This window comes from Bufo bufo, chromosome 2 (genome assembly GCF_905171765.1).
Source record: "Bufo bufo chromosome 2, aBufBuf1.1, whole genome shotgun sequence".
Taxonomy (NCBI): Eukaryota; Metazoa; Chordata; class Amphibia; order Anura; family Bufonidae; genus Bufo; species Bufo bufo.
The window spans coordinates 454,842,632-454,866,271 of record NC_053390.1 but is presented as its reverse complement, the minus strand read 5'-3'; the positions used below and the strand labels follow the sequence as shown (position 1 = coordinate 454,866,271).

General features: G+C 49.6%; 1 protein-coding gene across 2 annotated transcripts in view; it reads right to left on the bottom strand.

The window, feature by feature from the left end:
- The window catches only part of SGTA (small glutamine rich tetratricopeptide repeat co-chaperone alpha), a 62,446-nt gene that overhangs the window by 32,841 nt on the left and 5,965 nt on the right, over nt 1–23,640 (bottom strand). For both annotated transcript variants that reach the window (XM_040417598.1, XM_040417599.1), the window contains exons 3-5: nt 20,396–20,499; nt 13,116–13,194; nt 9,240–9,339 (exon numbers count right to left, since the gene is read on the bottom strand). In XM_040417598.1, the coding sequence (XP_040273532.1) occupies nt 9,240–9,339; nt 13,116–13,194; nt 20,396–20,499 (283 nt within the window). The remainder of the gene's footprint in view (nt 1–9,239; nt 9,340–13,115; nt 13,195–20,395; nt 20,500–23,640) is intronic.

Here is a 23,640-nt window from a genome sequence, read left to right as displayed (position 1 = left end):
TATGCACACGACACGGATGGCGTCCGTGTGCGTTCCGCAATTTGCGGAATGGCACGGACAGCCATTAATATAACTGCCTATTCTTGTCCGCAAAATGGACAAGAATAGGACAGGTTATCATTTTTTTTGCAGACCACGGAACGGAGCAACAGATGCGGACAGCACACTGAGTGAATGGGTCCGCATCCAAGCCGCAAAAACTGCGACTCTGATGCGGACCAAAACAACGGTCATGTGCATGTAGCCCAACAGAAATAAGAGCTTCAGAGTGAGCCTTTAACTTCTCCGACTGATCTCTATAAATGGGACAGGCGGGCCTGCAAGGTTTGTGTGAGAATAAGCAGCTGTAGTAGACAAACAGAGCAAAAGTTTTCACGAAAACCTATTAATAAAATTATTTGTAGACCATAATGGGTGCAATGCACAGCTAATAACTGTTTGTTCGAAACGCGTCAACCGCCACAAGGTGAATGGATTTGCCCTGGTGTGTTATGCTGTTACCTTAAGGCTAGGTCTACACGACGACAATTTGTCGCACGACAAAAAATTGTCGCGCGACATTGGTGCGACAAAATGTCCTAAATAAAGACAAAGAAACACCAGAACTTTATTTTGAGTGCTGCAACAATTCTTTCTATTTGTTATCATGAGGACTCACCTGTTGTGTTCCGTGCACGCGGAGAATCTAATCAAGGGGAGCTGGAAATAACACTACATATGGATTTTGTCAACTTTAAAACCCTTCAAGGGGTTGTCTCATCTTGCCGTTATTAAGGCAAACAGCGTAGAATAGCAAGGTATGCCGTTTCCCCTAACTGCCATGCACCATAATAGGAGCTACGGAAACAGCGAGCGCCGATACTGTCTGCCGTTTTCCATCCGGCTGGTGGTCGGGAATATGTCTCATCTAGCCTTAGTAACAGCGAGATAAGACAACCCCTTTAAGACCAGGCTTGCATCATCTTGAACTGCTACACAGCCTGAAATATTCCAAGTTAAGGGCTCATGTCCAGGAACATAAGGGCTCTGTGCTCGTATTTCAGACCACAAAAGGCGGGTCCCCAATATACAGGCACCGGCATTGTGCACTCTGTTGACTTGAATGGGTCAGTGATCCACAAGATACGGTCGAAGATAGGACATGTCCTATCTTTTGCAGTGTGGAGTCAAAAATCGAAGTCCACAGAAACATTACGAAGCATTTCTGTGGGCTTTTGAGACCATGCCTCCACACCATAAAAGACAATACTGGTCTGCAGATCGCAGACCAATTCACGTCAAGGGGTCCGCATCCGCAGCACAGAGTGCACACGGCCTGTGCATTGTGGACCACATCATGAGCATGGAGCCCTTTGTGGGTATGAGCTAAAAAGCCACACTCCTCCCCTTTAGATGGATGTGAATGCAGCTACTGAAGATGTGCTGAAAGGCTGCAGGGAGAACAAAGAATTAGATCCTCCTCACTCCTTGTATAACTGTACCTGTCCCCAGGAGGAGTATTACATGGACTTCTGTTACGTGTTATCAGTCCCCCTTCCTTGCATACTTGCGGTCACATATGGAGGATTTTTTCCCCCCAGAAACTGTGTGAGGACGAGCGCTTGCCGATCAAAATCACCCATCTGTAATGCCAGCTGTATACCAGTGGTCAGATTACAATACCAAATACGACAAACATTTGTACCTTAACACAAATGTAAATAAAGTAACATTTTACAGTGTCCTGATCCCGATCTTTGAGTTAAAACATGCAGACCAATTCGCTGTGATACCAGTTACATGCTGAAGTAAAAGCGATAATCATCACCAGAGCGGAATCTAATATATTTCTGAGACATGGAAGAGATTTTCAGTCAGAAGTTATTTACTGACTGTCACCATGAACAATCGTTTTCAAATTAGATGGACGTAAAACAAGGAGTTGCTTTTTTGAGGCCATATTGTGGACACAACATTCAGACTTCCCGCAGTTCATCAGAACCTGAGTTAACTAATTTTCTGCAGCAGAAAGTTCATGTGTTGTGTCAATAAGGGCTCATGCACACGAACGCGTTTTCTTTCCATGTGCATTCTGTTCCCATATGTCCTATCCACAAAAAAATAGAACATGTCCAATTATGGATGAGGATAGGACTCTATCAGGGCCAGCTGTTCCGTTCCACCAAATACGGAATGTACACGGACGTGGTCAGTGTTTTTTTGCGGACTGCAATATACATACGGTTGTGTGCATTAGCCATAATACAGGAGTTATAAAGCATCCAGATTACAGCAGTCTGAAAGCAGCCTTAACTAATTCATTATATTACGTTCCCCTTTTTTTTTTGTGAATAAAATGTTTTTTCTGATTCTGGCCAGGAAATGAGAACTCCTTTCTGAAGGGAGTATACGTCTAAGGCTTTCTGAGTCTTTCCGCCCACTTTTGTAACAAATCTTTCTGGAGGGGAACTTTTGAACTCCAGCTTGAACCCTTTTGCCAGGGAATTCAGAATCCATGAATTGTTTGATATTTTTCTCCAATCTTTAGCCATTTTCTTGGATTTTTAAACACTCCCAGCTCTTTTCCCTACTAAATACTTTGTTCTGACGAAACAAAATCTAGATCTAGATGGCAACCCTTTCTTCTTATCCCCTGCTTTCAAGGAAAAAAGATCCAAATAAAATTTTTCCCTCACAAAAGATACTACAAAACCTAGTCTTTGAGGCCACAACTCTCAACCAATTCTTGAGCCACAAAGCCCTGTGTGCGGAATTTGCAAGGGAGGAGGTACAAGCAGAGAGCCTCCCAGTACCCTCCACGGTGTCTGCACAAAAAAACTGCCACTTTAGGCTACATTTATACAGCAGTGAAAAAAATATCTGTTAAACAGCAAAACAGTCAGTTTTCAACCAACTTTTTTTTTTCAACCTATGACTTTGAGAAACAGAAATTAAAAACTGTCCCCTTAAATTGTAAGGGGTGGTCAGTGAAAAAAGTGACAAAATAGAACATGTCAGTTATTCACTGGCCATCAAAAACGGAAGGGAAATCCCTGAATTTGACTCATCAAAAACGAGATTTTTGTATAACTTACCAGTAAAATCTCTTTCTCGCTCTTTCCTTGGGGGACACAGAAGACCTTGGGTATAGCGCATCTCCATAGGAGGCGTGACACTAAGTGAAAGCTGTTAAGCCCCTCCTCCACAGCTATACCCTCAGCCTGGAGAAAAAGGCAGCCAGTTGCGTGTCCAAGCAGTGAGAAAAGGCAAAGTCCAACAAGGAACCAACAAGCCAACTACCCAACGGGTAACACAAACTCGGAAACCGTGTAGAGGAAAAACAACGAATGGGTGGGTGCTGTGTCCCCCAAGGAAAGAGCGAGAAAGAGATTTTACTGGTAAGTTATACAAAAATCTCGTTTTCTCGCCCAGTTTCCTTGGGGGACACAGAAGACCTTGGGACGTTCAAAAGCAGTCCAAAAGGGGAGGGACCACAGCTCCAAGGCGAAGCACCCGAAGGCATCAAGGAACCGCCGCCTGCAGACCCAGGCGGACCAAGGCAGCATACGCCGAAGCCAGAGTATGCACCCTGTAGAATTCTGTAAAGCGTGCAAGGAAGACCTGTGGCCGCCTTGCTCAAATGCATGGCCGAAGGCCGAAGCCCAAAGCCTCCGGCCCAGGAGGCACCGACCGCTCTGGTGAAATGAACGGTGACAGTAAAGGCAGAATCCTGCCCTCGGTGCGGTAACCTCAGCAATAGCCAATCTGATAAAGCGGAGGAAAACCACCCTGGAGTCCGTCAACTCTAAGCGCGGACCTCCAGGAAACCCAAGAGACCGAACGTCGACAAGAGTCGGAGATCTCCAAGTAAAAACTGCAAGGCCCAAACAACGTCCAAATTGGTGAAGTGTTGAAGCGAAAGGCAAACACCACCTTCAGAAGGAAGGAACGGGATGTAGAACAGCCCTGTCCTGGGAAAAGACAGAAGGCTCAGAACAAAAAGGGGGCCATTCAGGCACCCGTCAGAGACACGACTGATACAGAAACACAACCGTACAGGACAGGAGGGGTAGAGAGAACTTCTGTAACGGCTCCAAGGACAAGATTGGAGCGCCGAGAACTCAGTATGTAGTTCCCAGGGCGGTACCGAAGGACAGTACAGAGGAACCAAAGAGCCATTTCGAGTAAGAAGGTCTTGACAGGCCCAGAGGGCCGGGGAACGCTGGAAGAGGAAGAACAGCGCTGACACTGATACCTCAAGTAAAGGAATCCCAGTCCCAGGTCCAGGCCGGACTGGAAAAAAGACAGAACCATGGGGAGAGAAAAGTCAGAGTGGGGAATGCACAGCTTCCCACAGAACCCCAGATAAAAAAAACCATAAGTCTTACGACAGATCCTGGACGAAATACAGCCAGGAGCGGGCAGTAGCGAAACCGCTGGAGTCGCCTGGCAGGCGGGCGAAAAACCAAATGTGATCAGGCGCAGACCAGTAACACGGGCAGAAGTTGACAAACTGGTCCCGTCGGCCCCCGAGCAACGTTGTCCCGTATCCACCCGAGTGGGGGAGCAGAAGGACAGACGGAAAGGAACCAAAAGGGTCCGCCCAGCATCCGCCAGATGCCAGGACAAGACAGGCTATAGTCCATGCTGATGTAGCCATGTTCTACAGTCCCGGTGTAGGAGATCAAAGGATAATCTGGACCGAAAGGTAGTCCCCCCAAGTTACCGAGAAGGTAAGTCTACAGCAGGACCATTGTCTTAGAATGGACCACACACTCTGCACTCAGCGGGAGGACAGAACGCGGTAGACTCGATAAATCGGCACAGCTAATACAGCCAGTGTGAACAAGGGAGACAGTACGAGGCCAAAAGGAACACCGGAACCATCCACATGAACAACCATGCTCTCCCCAGAGGGGAGGACAGTGAAGGAACAACCTCTCAAGTCTGGCGGGACAGAAGCCACATCAGAGTGATCTGTACCGAGCGGCGGCCAAACAGAGCCGGCAAGATAAGGTAGTCGAGACAAAGGCCGGCATAACACCCTCCAACCGAACGGAGCAGTGGGCAACAGGGAAGCCATAGGACAGCTCAAAAGCAGAACCCTGCTACACTGTGAGATGCCCGGTTCACCGCCTCGCAGAAGGAGAATACCCTGAAGAACCCAAGGCGGAGGTCCTCCGGACCTGGGTAATCGAGCACCCAAGAGAATTTGGGTGACCTTCCCGAGAAAAGCGGCCCGCACCTGGTAGCAGATCAGACTGTAGCGTAGAGGCGCCAAGAGGAAGGACTCATACCACACTACATCCGAAGAGGAGGAAATTGCAGCAGGCAAGGGAACCGCAGTCCTGCCAGAGCCAACGAAGAATTCGAGGGGCGATCCAGACAACCGCACTCTCGACCATGTGACCACTAGCGCAGGGAAGCAATACCGCGGAAGGACGAATGGGCACGCATCTAGGAACCACGAACATTCCCTGGGATGAAGGGCCAACTAAATGAATGAGTACCACCCAGCTCCGTGCAGCAGAGAGCAAGTAGAGCCCGTCCGGGTCAGGTGGACAGAATGAACTCCTTAGAGACGAGTGCAAGGTTTGTGGCAGGCATCGTATCCCAAGAAAACAAAAGTATGCCGCAGGAAGTAGATGAGGCATACGTACGAGCAGCCCGTAAGCAGTGAGAAGGCCAACCCACCTACAGGAGGAGAAGGCATACACGGCCCAAACAACGCACAAGAACGTCCGCTCACTGCAAAAGGTTAATTTAGCGAGAAAGGGGGGACTCGCCACAGAGTGCCACAGCATGTACGGAATTGCAAAGTGCAACCTGAAAGGGAGTTATGCACAAGCCTAGTATAGCATGCGATGGAACGCAAGCAGTCCGCCCCGAAAAGGGGGGAAATTGTATCTGGCAAACTGCAGTCGGCAAGAGTGCAAAGGCCGGTCCCAAAAGGGAGTGATGCCTAAGGCCGTACATACTTCAGAGAAGCAGGACATACCCTATAATCCAGCAGGAACGCAGAAGGTCCACCTAGTGAAAGGGGAACATGCACAGGGGTATCCTAGCATTAAGTGAATGTGCAATAATACACCAACACTGAACTTAGCGAGAGTGCAACTACTCTGCCAATGAAGGGGGACATGTACAAGTCCAGCACAGCCATACAAGGACAGCCGTGAATCTCATGAGCGTGCCAAATTCTGCTCATGGGATGAGGGGTGGTCACGCACAAGGCCAGCACCGTATCCAATGGAAGCACAAGCATTCCACCCATATTAGAGGGCCATTCTCATGGGCAGCAATGTATCCGGTGAGAGTGTAGCATGCCGCCCAGAAAAAAAGGGGGGTAAAGCACATGGCCAGCATCTCATCCAGGGAGAGTGCGAGCACACCGCCATGCATGGGAGTCATACACATGGCCAGCAACGTACTGGCGAAAGACAAACACAGTCAGTAAGAATGTGTGCATGTCGCCTGAGGAAGGAAGGCATGCCCCTGGCTGGCAGCGAATCCAGCAAGAGTGCGTACACCGCCCACGGAAGAGGGTTCATGCATATGGCCGACAGCGGATCCAGCGAGAGTGCAAGCACCCTGCCATGTATGGGGTACATGCACATGGCCAGCAACGTACCTGCGAGGAAACAACCACAGACAGAGGGATGTATGTATGCTGCCTGAGGGAAGGAGGCATACCCAAGGCCGGCAGGAATCCAATGAGACTGTAGCATACCACCTATGAAATGGCCGGCAGCGAAACCAGTGAGAGTGCAGCATAGTAACATAGTACATAAGTGCATCATAGCACATCAGTGAGAGTGCAGCATTCCGCCTATGGAAGTGGGTCGTGCACATAGCCAGTACCGTATCCGGTGAGAGTGCAGTATTCCGCCTAAAAAGAGGGGTCATGCACATGATCGGCAACAGATCCAGTGAGAGTGCTGCGTTCCGCCCAGGAAGGGAGTCACACACACATGGCTGGCTCACGCACATGGCCGGCAGCGAATCCAGTGAGTGCTGCGTTCCGCCCATGGAAGGGGGTCACGCACATGGCCGGCAGCAAATCCAGAGAGAGTGCAGCGTTCCGCTTATGGAAGGGAGTCGTGCACATGGCCAGCACCGTATCCGGTGAAGGTGCAGTATTCCGCCTAAGAAGGGGGTCATGCACATGGCCAGCCGGCAGCCAGGGAGAGTGCAGTATCCCGCCTAGGAGGGGGGGGGGGATGCACATGGCAGGCACCATAACTGGAGAGAAGATGAATGCTGCCTACGGAAGGGCCGCATGCACTTGACCAGGGCCGTATCCTGGAAGATGCAAGAAAACCGCCTAAAAGGGGAAATGCCCTAGCAGCGACGCAGGCTGGGAGCGCAACACCATGCCGCCTGTGGAAAGAGGTCATGCAGACATGCAGTACTACTGATGAGGCTGCAGCGTCCTGCGCAGTCCAATAGAAATCAGTGATCTATTATTATTTATTTTATTATTATAATCTTTTTTTTTTTTTTTTTTTTTTTATATATTTAAAACACAGCCTCTCCAAGGCTAAAGGGGAGCCACCATATATGGGCACCTGAGAAAAAAAGGGGGGCCAACTATACAGACCCATTTGGGAGCCGGCCTGTACCCAAAGGGTTAACAGGGATCCGGCCTGGAGGGCGGCGTGCGATCCCCTGGGGGCGGAGGAACCTCCAGGCGGGAAGAATTCGCGCCTGGAGAGGTTCCCGCCCCCTCCACCAGAGACCGGAATATAGTAGGCCGCGAAGCCGGGGGCTAAATTTGCGGCGCCCGGCCCGTTATACCGCCGGGACCTGAGGCGGAATGGCGCTTTAAACCGGCCGCGGGAGCCCACCCCGCGGGCCGGTCGGAATTGCGGCCCAGCAGGCCGCGAAGCCTAGGACCAAATTTGCTGAGCCCCGGCGACCGGCACCGATGGTCGGACGGGGCCTGCTGGGGCATAGTCAAGCCCAATGCCGGCCGCGGGAGCCCACCCCGCCGGCCGAGACAGGGACCCGAAAAGGCGGTTTGCCGGCCGCGGGAGCCCACCCCGCCGGCCGGAAGAGACAGGGACCCGGAATGGCGGTTTGCCGGCCGCGGGAGCCCACCCCGCCGGCCGGAAGAGACAGGGACCCGGAATGGCGGTTTGCCGGCCGCGGGGGCCCACCCCGCCGGCCGGAAGAGACAGGGACCCGGAATGGCGGTTTGCCGGCCGGCTCGGCCGCACCGGAATATTAGTGCTGTCCGGAGGCGAGGCCTTACTCCACTGCAGCGTCCTGCACTCTCCGGTAAGGCCCAATGTGATCAGGCGAGATGGGGGGGGGACCCAAAGACGGGGTGCCCGTGAGGAGAAGGCAGGCGACGGCTGACAGCCACTAGCTGCATGGACTATGAGGGCCAGGAAAAAAAGGGGGGGGGGGGGAGGCAGGGAGCAGATTGCCGCTCTGCGGCACCCCAGGAGCCAGCCTAGGTCCAGCAGGGGACTAGAGGCCCAGTATGGGGGGTCAGGCACGCAGGAGACCATTGGGTGGGGGACGTAGGGCTGGAGAAGCCACTCTCTTACCACAGCCGTCTTCACCCTCGGTCCATTCCAGCAGGGTCGCCCCTTCAGCTACTGGCACCGTAGTGGCAGGACGCTGGAAGAGGGACTTGGCGTGCGGGCGACCCTTGCGCTGGCGGGATGTGGGGGAGCGAGGCTGCCCTGATCCACCTTGCCTTCTGTGGGGGAGGCAGCAGTGCGGATGACCGGCACGGGCGCAGCTCAACCCCGGGAGAACAGAGAGGTCTAGTGCGACTCTGTTATCCCTGATGATCTGGAACAAAAAGAAATAAAAAAGTAAAAATCTAAAATTTAAACAAGGAGAAACCAGCCCTGCAGAGCAGGGAGTGTCTTGCCTCCTTGGACACTAAGCAAAAAACTGGCTGCCTTTCTCTCCAGGCTGAGGGTATAGCTGTGGAGGAGGGGCTTAACAGCTTTCACTTAGTGTCACGCCTCCTATGGAGATGAGCTATACCCAAGGTCTTCTGTGTCCCCCAAGGAAACTGGGCGAGAAACTATATTTGCTTTTTACTGACCGAGTCAGGCCGCTTACATTGTCCAGAAATAAGTGCAGCCATATTTTTAAGAATAAAAAGGACCTTCTTCTGCCTTTTAAACCCCCAAACAATGTCCTGAACACAATAATATTATATATATATATATATATATATATATATATATATATATATATATATTTAGTTTTTTTTATATTACATTGTCAGCACATACCTGTTGCAGAAGTACACCGCATTCCTTGGGTTCAGATCAATGGCTTTAGTGTAGAAAGCGATCGCACTCTCAAAGTTTTCTACCTTCATCTGCTCATTACCTATGTCACAAAAATGATAATTATGTACAGCGATTGAATAACTTTCTGTGCATTTTTAGTATTCTGTTAGATCTGCTTACTATAGTACAGCAGTACCCCATCTACAGTGCCTTGAAAAAAAAAAAAAAAAAAAAGTATTCATACCCCTTGAACTTTTCCACATTTTCTCACATTACACCCACAAAACTAAATGTATTTTTTTGGGATTTTATGTGATAGACCAACACAAGGTAGCAAATATGTGTAAAGTGAAAAGAAAATTATACATTTCAAAATTTTTAAGATACAAATCTGGAAAGTGTGGCTTGCATTTGTATTCAGCCCACTGAATCAATACTTTGTAGGACCACTTTTCGCTACAATTACAGCTGCAAGTCTTTTTCGGTATGGATCTACCAGCTTTGCACTTCTAGAGGCCAAAATTCTGCCCATTCTCCTTTGCAAAATAGCTCAAGCTCAGATTGGATGAAGACAGTCTGTGAACAGCAATTGTCAAGTCTTGCCACAGATTCTCAATGGAAATTAGGTCTGGACTTTGACTGGGCCATTCTAACACATGAATATGCTTTAATCTAAACCATTCTATTATAGATCTTGCTGTATGTTTAGGGCCATTATCCTGCTGGAAGATGAACCTCCGCCCAAGTGTTTTGCAGGTTCTACCAGAGTGACCATGGGCCTCTTGGCTGCTTCTCCAATTAGTGCTCTCCTTCCCTGGGCTATCAATTTAGGCGAATGACTATGTCTTGGTAGGTTTGCAGTTGTACCATACTCCTTCCATTTTCAGATGATGGATTGAACAGTGCTCCATGAGATGTTCAGAGCTTGGGATAGATATATACAGTGGGATGTGAAAGTTTGGGCAACCTTGTTAATCGTCATGATTTTCCTGTATAAATCGTTGGTTGTTACGATAAAAAATGTCAATTAAATATATCATATAGGAGACACACACAGTGATATTTGAGAAGTGAAATGAAGTTTATTGGATTTACAGAAAGTGTGCTATAATTGTTTAAACAAAATTAGGCAGGTGCATAAATTTGGGCACTGTTGTCATTTTATTGATTCCAAAACCTTTAGAACTAATTATTGGAACTCAAATTGGCTTGGTAAGCTCAGTGACCCCTGACCTACATACACAGGTGAATCCAATTATGAGAGAGTATTTAAGGGGGTCAATTGTAAGTTTCCCTCCTCTTTTAATTTTCTCTGAAGAGTAGCAACATGGGGGTCTCAAAACAACTCTCAAATGACCTGAAGACAAAGATTGTTCACCATCATGGTTTAGGGGAAGGATACAGAAATCTGTCTCAGAGATTTCAGCTGTCTGTTTCCACAGTTATGAACATATTGAGGAAATGGAAGACCACAGGCTCAGTTCAAGTTAAGGCTCGAAGTGGCAGCCCAAAAAAAATCTCGGATAGACAGAAGCGACGAATGGTGAGAACAGTCAGAATCAACCCACAGACCAGCACCAAAGACCTACATCATCTTGCTGCAGACGGAGTCACTGTGCATCGTTCAACCATTCGGCGCACTTTACACAAGGAGATGCTGTATGCGAGAGTGATGCAGAGGAAGCCTTTTCTCCGCCCACAGCACAAAAAGTGCCGCTTGAGGTGGGCTAAAGCACATTTGGACAAGCCAGCTTCATTTTGGAATAAGGTGCTGTGGACTGATTAAAACTAAAATTGAGTTATTTGGCCATAACAAGGGGCGTTATGCATGGAGGAAAAAGAACACAGCATTCCAAGAAAAACACCTGCTACCTACAGTAAAATATGGTGGTGGTTCCATCATGCTGTGGGGCTGTGTGGCCAGTGCAGGGACTGGGAATCTTGTCAAAGTTGAGGGACGCATGGATTCCACTCAGTATCAGCAGATTCTGGAGACCAATGTCCAGGAATCAGTGACAAAGCTGAAGCTGCGCCGGGGCTGGATCTTTCAACAAGACAACGACCCTAAACACTGCTCAAAATCCACTAAGGCATTTATGCAGAGGAACAAGTACCACGTTCTGGAATGGCCATCTCAGTCCCCAGACCTGAATATAATTGAAAATCTGTGGTGTGACTTAAAGAGAGCTGTCCATGCTCGGAAGCCATCAAACCTGAATGAATGATGATGTTTTGTAAAGAGGAATGGTCCAAAATACCTTCAACCAGACTCTCATTGGAACCTACAGGAAGCGTTTAGAGGCTGTAATTTCTGCAAAAGGAGGATCTACTAAATATTGATTTCATTTCTTTTTTGTGGTGCCCAAATTTATGCACCTGCCTAATTTTGTTTAAACAATTATAGCACACTTTCTGTAAATCCAATAAACTTCATTTCACTTCTCAAATATCACTGTGTGTGTCTCCTATATGATATATTTAACTGAAATTTTTTATCGTAACAACCAATGATTTATACAGGAAAATCATGACGATTAACAAGGTTGCCCAAACTTTCGCATCCCACTGTATATCTATATTTTTTTTTTATAACCTAACCCTACTTTTCACAACTTTTTTCCTGGCCTGTCTGGTGTGTTCCTTGGTTTTCATGATGTTTGATCACAGATGTTCAATAACAAACCTCTGAAGACTTCACAGAACAGCTGTAGTTCTACTGAGAATACATTACACACAAGTGGACTCTATTTACTAATTAGGTGACTTATGAAGGCAATTGGTCACACTGGATTTTATTTAGGGGTTTAAGAGTACAAGGGGCTGAATACAAATGCATGCCACACTTTTCCGATTTTTATTTATTAAAAGTTTTGAAAACCATGTATGGCTACTTTCACACTTGCTTTTTTGCCTGATCTGGCAGGAATCATCAAAAACGCTTCCGTCTAGATAATACAGCTGGCTGCATCTGTTGTGAATGGATCCAGTTGTATTATCTTTAAAATAGCAATGACTGATCCAGCATTAACACTATTGTAAGTCAATCGGTGCCGGACCAGTTTTCTATTGTGTCCGAGAAAACAGATCAGGCACCATTGACTTCCATAGTGTGTCATGCCGAACCTGTTTTGCTCCGCATCCCATGCCGGACAGAAAACCGCTTTTCGCAGTGGTTTTCTGTCCGGTATGGGAACACAACCAAAGGGAAAGCATTCTGGGGCATTTCGTTCAGTTTTGTCCACATTGACAATAAATGGGGACAAAATGGGGATGAGATTTTCTCCGGTATTGAGATTCTCTGCCAGATTGCAATACCGGAGAAGTTAAACGAAGATGTGAATGTAGCCTATCACTTGCTTTTCACTTCACACATACTTGCTACTTTGTGTTGGTCTAGCACATAAAATCCCAATAAAATACGTTTAAAGTTTGTGGGTGTAACGTGAAAAAATGTGGAAAATCTGAAGAATACTTTTCAAGGTACTATATCTAGCTAAAGTGTACTCCAGCTATAGACATCAAGCACATACATGCAGCAGAAGACTAGGCCATGAATGTTTTTGTGTACAACATTCGCATACAATCAGTTTCCGTGTACAACTTGCCTACAGAGTTCAAAGAATGCAAGAACTCCATAAAGGCTGCTGTACTGCAGCCCAAGGTCTCAAAGTGAACAGCTTTATTGTTAGAAAGCTAAAAGTTCAATGCTAGTCATAAATCAATTATGTGAGCTAGGTCATAAGAGGCATTTATTTCTAGCTAATAAAACCACTACTGGCACACAGGCTGTATAGTAAAGGACACGATCCTTCGTGTTACAAATAAGAAAGCCATTTAAAAATACATGCATTAGCAATTATTTCTTATGTTTTTCACCTTCTGTTTTCAGCCATTCAGCTTCTGCTACATCCTCGTCTGTTGGAGGTGCACAGTCTGATGTCGTTTGTGAAGATTCCTTAACAAAACAAATTGCATTTTAAACAAATATTGTCACATTATATCAATTAATAAGTGACATTAGCCCGACTAACACAAAACAAAATATGTATCCAACTTCTCTGCTACCACCAATACTGTGCAGATGTCTGCCGTATGGCAGTGACATCAGTAAGGTTGGCAGGCAGTGACTGACTGTGGCTATGGCTCTATCCACATCTACATTGTAGCTTCTGTTTATAACAAAAGTCACACCACAGTCCATAGGGTTCCGCCTAGGTGTCCATTGATATGACAGCACTGAAAGCAGCACTATTTTTCCTGCTAAAGACAGATTCTACAACAAGGAAGATGTGAGCAGTGACTTAGATCTACATTTTCTTCAAAGCTTGATTCCCCCCCACCCCCCCATTCATTTGCTTTCTAAATGCAAAATTAAAGGGGTATCCTTATTTTCACCCAGGCAGACCCCCTGATGTTGGCATCAGAGCATCTCATACTCAGATGCGCTCCCTTACCCTGCGCTAAATCGTGCAGGGCACAGGGTCTTGTTTATTATGACACTGCCGGGCAGAAGCTTCAGCGAACTTCTAATTAGGACTTGTGTATAAAACATCAGTTTCCATAAACTACCCCCAATGACTTTGGCACATGCTGTATACTGTATTTATTCTTGTAAAGGAAGCATTTTGCTTAGTAAATAGGACTTCTGCTGGAACCACACATGTAGTTTTTGGAAACATGGATAGATCTTTTTGTAACATAAGATAGATGGTGTAGCAGCACTCAGGGTATACCGGCCTTAATGTGGTGGTGCACGCGGTGTTGAACGTCAGTCCGTAGCGTCCCTCCAAGCAAATATCCAGAAATAGTAAAACCGCAGCACTCGTTTCTTTAATCCCTTTTTTTCCATCAAATTCATGCGACGTTTCGACCTGGACGGTCTTTTTCAAGCACTTGTGCTTTTGATGAAATAAAGGGATTAAAGAGACGAGAGTGCTGCGGTTTTACTATTTCTAGATCTTTTTGTAGCCACTCCTGTGTTATGTTCTTCGACGTGTCGTTTTTTTTGAGCCAAAGAACGTTTCATTTGCAGGTCTGTCAGGAGAGTTTAACATTGGTAATAGAATATCACTATGAATGGGCATTGGACAATATGTTGTGGAATTTAGGAGACACTCTAGGAGCAAAACAGACTCATCTGCTTGGAAATAAGGAGACTTTTGTATTACTTACCAGTAAAGTCTCTTTCTCGCTCTTCCTTGGGGGACACAGGAAACCATGGGTATAGCTCTGCTCCCTAGGAGGCGTGACACTAAGCGAAAGCTGTAAGCCCCTCCTCCATCAGCTATACCCTTCAGCCTGGAGAAGAGACTGCCAGTTGCGTGTCCAAGTAGTGAAAGATAACCACCAACCGGAAAAAGAACTGTCGGGCCCCAACGGGGGCAACCAAGCCGGAACCACAACTGTAACCCAATGAAGGGCGGGTGCTGTGTCCCCCAAGGAAGAGCGAGAAAGAGACTTTACTGGTAAGTAATACAAAAGTCTCCTTTTCTCGCCCATATTCCTTGGGGGACACAGGAAACCATGGGACGTTCCAGAGCAGTCCCAGAAGGGAGGGACCAGAACAAACTCAACCAACGCCAGAGGCATCAATCAACTGCCGCCTGCAACACCAGACGGCCTAAAGCAGCGTCAGCCGACGCATGAGTATGCACCCTGTAGAACTTGGTGAAGGTGTGCAAGGAGGACCAAGTGGCCGCCTTGCAAATCTGCTCCGAAGAAGCCCGATTTCTCTGAGCCCAGGAAGCCCCGACCGCTCTAGTGGAGTGAGCGGTAACACCAAGGGGAGGAACCCTGCCCTTGGCGAGATAAGCCTCAGTAACAGCCATCTTGACAAAACGAGCGATAGCAACTTTGGATGCCGCCATCCCTCTGCGCGACCCTTCCGGGACCACAAAGAGCGAGTCAGTATGCCTGAAAGAGCTGGTTACTTCCAGGTAAATCTTGAGCGCCCTGACAACGTCCAGGCGATGAAGCTTCCTCTCCCGCGGATGGGAAGGGGAAGGACACAAAGAGGGGAGAACGATGTCCTCGTTCAGATGAAAGGCGGAGACCACCTTAGGAAGGAAGGAAGGGACCGGACGAAGAACCACCTTGTCCTGGTGGAACACTAGGAAAGGTTCCAGACAGGAGAGTGCAGCCAATTCGGACACCCTCCGAAGAGAGGTGATGGCTACAAGGAAAATAACCTTGCAGGACAGAAGTCGCAAGGAAACCGTCCGCAGAGGCTCGAAAGGAGAAGCCTGGAGCGCTGAGAGAACCAGGTTCAGGTCCCAGGGCGGTACCGGAGGGCGATACGGAGGAACCGCGTGAGCCACGCCCTGAAGGAAGGTCTTGACAGGACCAAGGGGGGCCAGTGGGCGCTGAAACAAAATGGACAGCGCAGATACCTGACCCTTCAAAGAACTAAGGCCTAGACCTTGGGCCAGTCCGCTCTGCAGGAAGGACAAAACGGTGGGGAGAGAAAAGCGGAGCGGAGGAATCCCCAGATCGGTACAGAACCCCAAAAAAGTCCTCCAGGTCCTATAATAGATCCTAGAAGAGGACGGCTTACGGGCGCGGATCATGGTGCGGACGACATCCGCAGAAAAACCCCTACGTGTCAGGACGGTGGTCTCAACAACCACGCCGTCAAACGTAGGGACCCTAAACGCGGGTGGAAGATCGGTCCCTGAGAGAGAAGATCTTCCCTGGCGGGCAGTGGCCAGGGCGCGTCTGCCAGGAGCAGCATGAGGTCGGCATACCAAGACCGGCGGGGCCAGTCCGGAGCGACCAGAATCACCGAGACGCCTTCCGCCGCGATCTTCCGAAGGACCTTGGGCAGGAGAGGGATGGGAGGGAATATGTATGGGCGCGCGAAGCCTCGCCAAGGAAGAACGAGGGCGTCGGCTCCGCAAGCTCCCGGATCCCTGGCCCTGGACAGATAGGCGGGGACCTTGTGATTGAATTTTGAGGCCATGAGGTCCACGTCCGGAATGCCCCAACGAAGGCAAATGGCCTCGAATACCTCCGGGTGAAGAGACCACTCGCCGGGGTCGACGGTGGTGCGACTGAGGAAGTCCGCCGCCCAATTGTCCACCCCTGGAATAAAAATTGCAGATAGGGCCGGGACGTGGGCTTCCGCCCAACGGAGAATGCTGGTGACCTCCCGCATCGCTGCAGCGCTGCGAGTGCCCCCCTGGTGGTTTATGTACGCCACGGCCGTGGCGTTGTCTGATTGTACACGAACTGGATGACCCTTCAGCAGATGAGTCCAGTGTCGTAGAGACAGAAGGGCCGCTCTCAGTTCCAGGACATTGATCGAGAGTTTGGACTCCGATGGAGACCAAATGCCCTGGACGGATCGGGGAGGAAACACGCCTCCCCAGCCCGAGAGACTGGCATCGGTTGTAACCACCAACCAGTTGAGTGGCAGAAAGGACCTGCCCAGAAGAGGGGACTGTAACCACCAGCGGAGAGATGACCGCACCGGAGGCGACAGATGGAAGGGATGATCCAGAGACTGCGGCGATTTGTCCCAGGAGGAGAGGATCGCCCGTTGGAGAGGGCGGGAGTGAAACTGCGCAAATGGGATCGCCTCGAAGCAGGCAACCATCTGCCCCAATACCCGCATGCAGAAGCGGAAGGACGGTCGACGGTGGAGAAGGAGACCCCGAACCGCCCCACGGAGGATCAGACGTTTTTCCGAGGGAAGACGTACCTCCGCCGTTCCCGTGTCTAAAAGCATTCCCAGGAAGACGAGTTGTCTGGAGGGGGGAAGGGAGGACTTGGGGAAGTTGATGACCCAACCAAACCTCGCCAGAGTCTCTAGAGTGAGATCCACGCTGGCAACCGCTTGAGAAAGGGACGGAGCCTTGATGAGGATATCGTCCAAGTACGGTAGCAGAAAAACACCCCTGGAACGGAGTAAGGCTAAAACCGGGGCCAGGACCTTGGTGAACACCCGGGGGGCTGTTGCCAGTCCAAAGGGAAGGGCGACAAATTGGAAGTGGAGGTCCCCCACGGCGAATCGAAGGAAGCGATGGTGACACTGGGCTACCGGAACATGGAGGTAGGCATCCTGTATATCGATGGAAGACATGAAATCTCCCTGCTCCAGGGAAGCCACCGCGGAGCGGAGGGACTCCATCCGAAACCGTCGAAGGAGGAGAAAACGGTTGAGCTTTTTGAGGTCCAAAATGGGCCGCACCGAACCTCCCTTCTTGGGAACTACAAAGAGGTTCGAGTAGAACCCTTGGAATCTTTCCTCTAGAGGAACGGGGGTAATCACCCCCCTGTCCAGTAAAGCTTGAACGGCCGCGGAGAACGCGGCCGCGTCTTTCGGGTCTCGCGTGGGGCGGGAGCGAAAGAACCGATCCGGAGGGAAGGATGCAAATTCGATTTTGTATCCGGAGGACACAATTTCGAGGGCCCAGGCGTCGGAGACGTGAGCCATCCAGACGTCCTTGAAAAGGAGGAGCCGGCCCCCCACCCGGGTGGGTGGGGGCGCGCCTTCAGGCAGAGGACTGTTTTGCTGCGGGTGTGCGGGCAGCCTGCGGCTTGCGCCAGGAGGGCTGCGCCCGAAAAAACGGCTTCCTACGCTTGTCCTGGGGAGGAGCCGAAGCGGCAGCTGTGGTGGGAGCCCCAGAGGCCCTGCGGGAGGACCGAAAACGAGACGCACCAGGGCGTCCGCGGGGGGCGCCCCTGGCTTGGGGTTGAGGAAGATGGGTGCTTTTACCACCCGTGGCCTCTGAAATAAGTTCGTCTAAGCGGACCCCGAAAAGGCGGGAACCCGCAAACGGTAGCCCCGCCAAGGAACGTTTGGAGGCAGCGTCCGCTTTCCAGACCTTCAGCCAGAGCTCCCTCCTGACGGCAACTGCCAGGGCGGAGGAGCGCGCAATAAGGGCTCCCGCATCAAGGGAGGCCTCACAGACAAAATTCCCGGCCCGAATAATAAGCTGGGCCAAGGAACGTAGGTCCTGGATGGGGATGTCCGAGTCCAACTCCTGTTCCAGCTGCGTACCCCAAGCAGAGATTGCTTTCCCTGCCCAAGCAGAGGCAAAAACCGGCCTGAGGGCAGAACCGGAGGCAGCAAAAATGCCCTTGGACAGGGTCTCCATGCGACGGTCCTCCGCTGACTGAAGAGAGGACCCGTCGGGAACAGGGATGGCCGTGTTCTTTGACAGCCGGGCCACAGGGGGGTCTACCTTGGGTGGGGAAGACCAGGTGGCCACGACATCGGCTGGAAAAGGATAGCAAATGTCCAGCTTCTTTGGGTTGACAAAACGGGCGTCCGGGCGAGCCCAAGCCTTAGACACCACGGAGGAGAAATCAGAGTGGATTGGAAAGACTTTTGAGGCCTGCCTGGGTCTGATAAAGGAGACGCTAGCTGCGTCCGAGCTAGGGGGGTCATCCTGCACCTTAAAGGTGTCACGTATATCAGAGATGAGTTGAGCCATCGCTGAGGCTAGCTTGGACGGCAGGGCCGAGTCCATTTCCAAATCTGAAGCCGCCAATTCACCTTCAGAGAGCGAATCCTTTGGAGAGGAGAGGCTCGTCTGGGTGCGCACGCGTGGCGGGGAGAGGGAGGCATCCGAGGAGGAGGCTCGCTCTACTCTAATACGCTTCTGAGAGTGCCTAGCTCGGGAGGGGTCACTAGGAGAGGATGAACCCGCTGCAGCGGCAGAAGCAGTGGACCCGGAGGGCGCGACAGTCAGAGTGGCGTCCTGCGGGGTAGGTGGCCTATCTATTAGGCGGCCCACGACATGAGTGAGGCTTTCCACGGCCTGGGACAGGGATCTAGCCCAGTCAGGCGGGTCAGAGGAAGCAGGGAGCGACACAGCGGGCGACTGAGGCTGCGGTGGGGCTCGGCATGCAGTACAGTGCGGATCGGACTGCCCCCGGGGAAAGGGTTCCCTACAAGCGGTACAGGCATGGTACCATGGCTTGGCGGCTGCAGAAGGGTCTGACATGGTGGAAAGATGTTGCACTTTAAGGCAACAGTACTGTGGCACGGAGGGGGTTAAACAGTCCTACCAGACCCGATGATACAAGCGGCAGCTGTAAGGGGAACAGACTGAGGAGGCTGTGGAGGAGAGGCAGCAGCACGGAGCTGAAAGGCTTCAGGATCGCACGGCAGAGAGATGAACCCGGAAGTAGCGGAGCGCAGCAGCACGGAGCTGAATGTGTAAGGAAGCTCCGCCCCCCCTCTGCCGCGCTGAAGCCGAAGCAGAGCCGCGCGCGCGCGGCAAAATGATTTTAACCCCCAAGGATGTTGAAGTGCCGGCCATGACATGGCGCCGTTCATGCCAGGAGAACGGCTCCCACCGCGCCTAGATGTAGCAGACTGCTTGCAAGTCTGCAGCCGTCCCCTGTAAGGCAGCGTTCTAGGACTTGCCCAGATAGACTGCCCTCCAACTATGCCCGGTAACGTCCCGATATGCGGGGGGGGGGGGGGGGGGGGGGGGGGCGGGGGGGGGTTTGCAGTGGTCATGTAACAGTGGCCATGTTGGTAGCAGCGGTGGGAGGGAGGAAGGGGAGGCTGGAGCAGCCACTCTCACCATACGCTGTCTTCGCCCTCAGTCCATCCAGCGGGGTCGCCCCTTCAGCTCCTGGCACCGCGGTGGCAGGAAGCCGGGGGAGGGACTTGGCGTGCGGGCGACCCTGAGCTGGCGGGACGCAGGGGAGCGAGGCTGCCCTGGTCCACCTTGTCTTCTGTGGGGGAGGCGGCAGTGCGGAATTACCGGCACTGGCGCAACTCAACCCCGGGAGAAACAGAGGGGTCAATGCGCCTCTGTTGTCCCTGTAGGTAGAAAAAAACCGAGTTAAAAACAACAAATACGTAAAAAATAAAAATCATAGGATAACAACCCTGCATAAGCAGGGGGTGTCTTGCCTCCTTGGACACTAAGCAAAAACTGGCAGTCTCTTCTCCAGGCTGAAGGGTATAGCTGATGGAGGAGGGGCTTACAGCTTTCGCTTAGTGTCACGCCTCCTAGGGAGCAGAGCTATACCCATGGTTTCCTGTGTCCCCCAAGGAATATGGGCGAGAAAACAGCTTTCATGCGCAACAATATCAAAGTATACAAGCAAATTTCAAGGAGCAGTAGCTACTTGGCTCAACCACTGACCAAAGAAAGTCTCCCCTTATAGCATAGCCAGGACATGTCCACCTTTACCTGTAGTGTAGCTGCAGCAAATAACTCTGGCAGGGTTTGTGATACGGCCAAGCTTTGATCTTCCATGGACACATCAAATGCTGTTTCCAGACACTGGATTGCAACTGTAAAGTAAAAAGGTAGATCATTTTTTATTTTATTTTTTTTTTTAACTCAGAGTCTAGCTCTCACCTGCTCTACATTCATTAAGGAGGGAAAAAAGTGGAAAAAAAAAAAAAATCCATATTTTTCCAATCTTGTAAGACACCTTGTCAAGTCTCAAAAACATAACAGAGGCAGATTTACTAGATTTAGACAGGACAGTCTAAAAATGTGCCAGACTGATCACGGAGGCTGATGCTGGATAATACATCTGGCGCACCTTTGGACTTTCTACTTCAAGTTTATACCACCTATTAGGTAGCTTACTTTGAGGCAGAATTTTGATGCAATATTTGCGCACATTGGAACATTGTAAGCCACGCCTCTCCAGAAGCCATGCTTTCTTTCCGCTAAACCATGGCATGCCGGGTGATGCAAAAAAATGTCTGCAACAATGTGGTACCGAACACCCTGTGCGCCAGAATTCTGCTGCATCTAACACAGTAAGGCTGGGTTCACACCTGAGAGTATTCGATAAGCGCTTTTTACAGGCGTTTTTATCGGGCGTTTTTGAGGCGTATTTTGGGGCGTTTTTGTATTTTGGAAACGCGCGTAGTACGTGCGTTTGTGTGATTGAACACAGAGGCATCCAATGAATCTATGGGCGGGAACGCGCGACAATACGCCCCAAAGAAGCGCCTGTACTTCTTGGGGCATAGGGCGTTTTACAGCACGTTCGTACGCGCTGTAAAATGCTCAGGTGAGAACCATGCCCATAGGGAAACATTGGTTTTTGCCTGTTGAGAGTTTTACAGCGCGTAGGAACGCGCTGTAAAACGCTCAGGTGTGAACCTAGCCTAACTCTTCCCCATCGTACTTACTGTAAGGCCTCCTGCACACGACTGTTTTTTTTTTCCCCGTTTACGGGCCATTTTTTGCGTTCCGCATTCATTTCAATGGTTCCGCAAAAAAAAAAAAAAACGGAAGGTACTCAGTTTCCGTATTTCCGTTCAAAGATAGAACATGTCCTATTATTGCCCGCAAATCACGTTCCGTGGCTCCATTCAAGTCAATGGGTCCGCAAAAAAAAATGGAACACATACGGAAATGCATCCGTATGTTTTCCGTATCCGTTCCGTTTTTGCGGAACCATCTATTGAAAATTTTATGCCCAGCCCAATTATTTCTATGTAATTACTGTATATGCCATACGGAAAAACGGAAACACAATAGAGACAAAAAATGCAAGAAACAAGTATATATATATATATATATATATATATATATATATATATTTATTAATATTACACACACACACACACACACACACACACACATTAGTCTCCAACATACTGATGACATTGAATCATGTGATCAGGTTTAAAATGAGAAAAGTAAACTTGCCCTACAGGACCAGAATAGAGGCAAAACTGCCACAAGTGTATGTGTGTAATATATATTAATACCACATTGGCAGCATGATCCTGTACATGGCCAGTCCTGCTCTGAGCTGAGAAATGGTAATCTAGGCAATGCCCTGCGTGAGGTAGACAGCCTGGACTCCAGCCACACAGCCTGGGGGGAACTTACCCTGATATATTGTAGCAAACTATCAGACAGATGTGGTTTACATTTGGACCTGCTCTAAGCTTAGTTCCATTTAATGGACCCAAACCACAAGCAGGCTCCTGCTGCGGCTCTGAGTGGGCCTGCTTGCTCTTAAAAAAAAAAAATCGCACTGCAAAAACCCTTGGCTGCATGAACTGTGGAGCAGACTTCCATTGAAAACAATGGGAGGCGCTTTCAGTGCAGATGCCCCGGTTTTCAACACTGAAACTAAAATCCCTAGGAGAGTGTTCCTTCACTGACAACAAAAGTATATCTAGAGCAGTGACCTCCAACTGTTGCAAAACTACAACTCCCATCATGCTAGTCTAGATTGATCTAGAGGAATGGCGAGGAACTGGAGCACAACGTACATTAGAAAGTTGTAGGACTTTTCATTTAGGACTCAGTCACAGTAATGTGTGTATTCAGAGGTCTGTTTTTCCGCAGATGGTAGGTCTGCAGGTAAAAACATGGCAGCATGCACTACTTTAGTCTATTTGGCATGCAGAATGCATCCATTCTGTTTGATAGGTCTGTGAAGACAACATATGGATGTGGTACGTGCTTGTGTCTGTTTCTCACTGATCCATTGCATAGAGAATTGATACAAAGATTGTTATGATACAGGTTTTTTTTTTTTTTACAGAGAGTGAAAAACACTAAAATCAGACCTTTATGGAAGCAAAACGATCATAAAATGGACAAGGACATGTGAATAAGGCTTTCTACTGAAATCATTACTTACATAAAACCAGAAAAACAAATTGGGTGATTTAACCCCATCCAACAGAAGCCATTTTGGACCAAATGCCAGTGCCCCATTTTTCAAGTCACTTTAAGAGGTAGTACCCTTGAAATGCTCTGGTGACACATCGTACTTTGTTGTAAATTTTGCCAGATATACAGTACTATGAAAAAAAAGTGTGGGAAAAATGCTGCAGAGCAAAAATGCTTTAAAAAATAGAAGTGTTAAAGAGGTTGTCCGGCCATATATATTGATGCCCTATAGTCAGGATAGGTAATCAATATAAGATCAGCGAGGGTCTGACACCCAGGACCCCCACGATCAACTGTTTAACATGGAGGCAGCGATTCATGTAAGTGCCGCTTCCTCGTCATTACATTATGCACCAACTCCCCTTCAGCGGTGGTGCAGTGTAAATAAGCCCTGCCTCCATTCAAGTGAATAGAGCGAGTACTTGTATTACACTGCATAGTGTAATGAACAGGAAGCAGAGCTGGCATGGAGCACCGGATTGGAATGGACGAGCGAGTCCATTGCGGGATTCACGCTCCGTGTGTGAGCGAGTGTCCCACAATGGACTTACTTGTGTGAAGCAGCCCTAACAGTGATAATGTTGAAAACATTCCAACCAGGCCAGAGCTGTGCTCCCTGGTGTAAGTACGTTGCAGGCATTTCCTGGATCACATTCCGTACATTCGGCACATGATCCTAGCCTGGTTACAACCAGCGACGCACTCGGGTTGCGCCTGCGCAGTTAGGTAGCCTCAGGCACTGACTGCTCACAGCACCCGAGGCTGCCCGACTGTCCAGG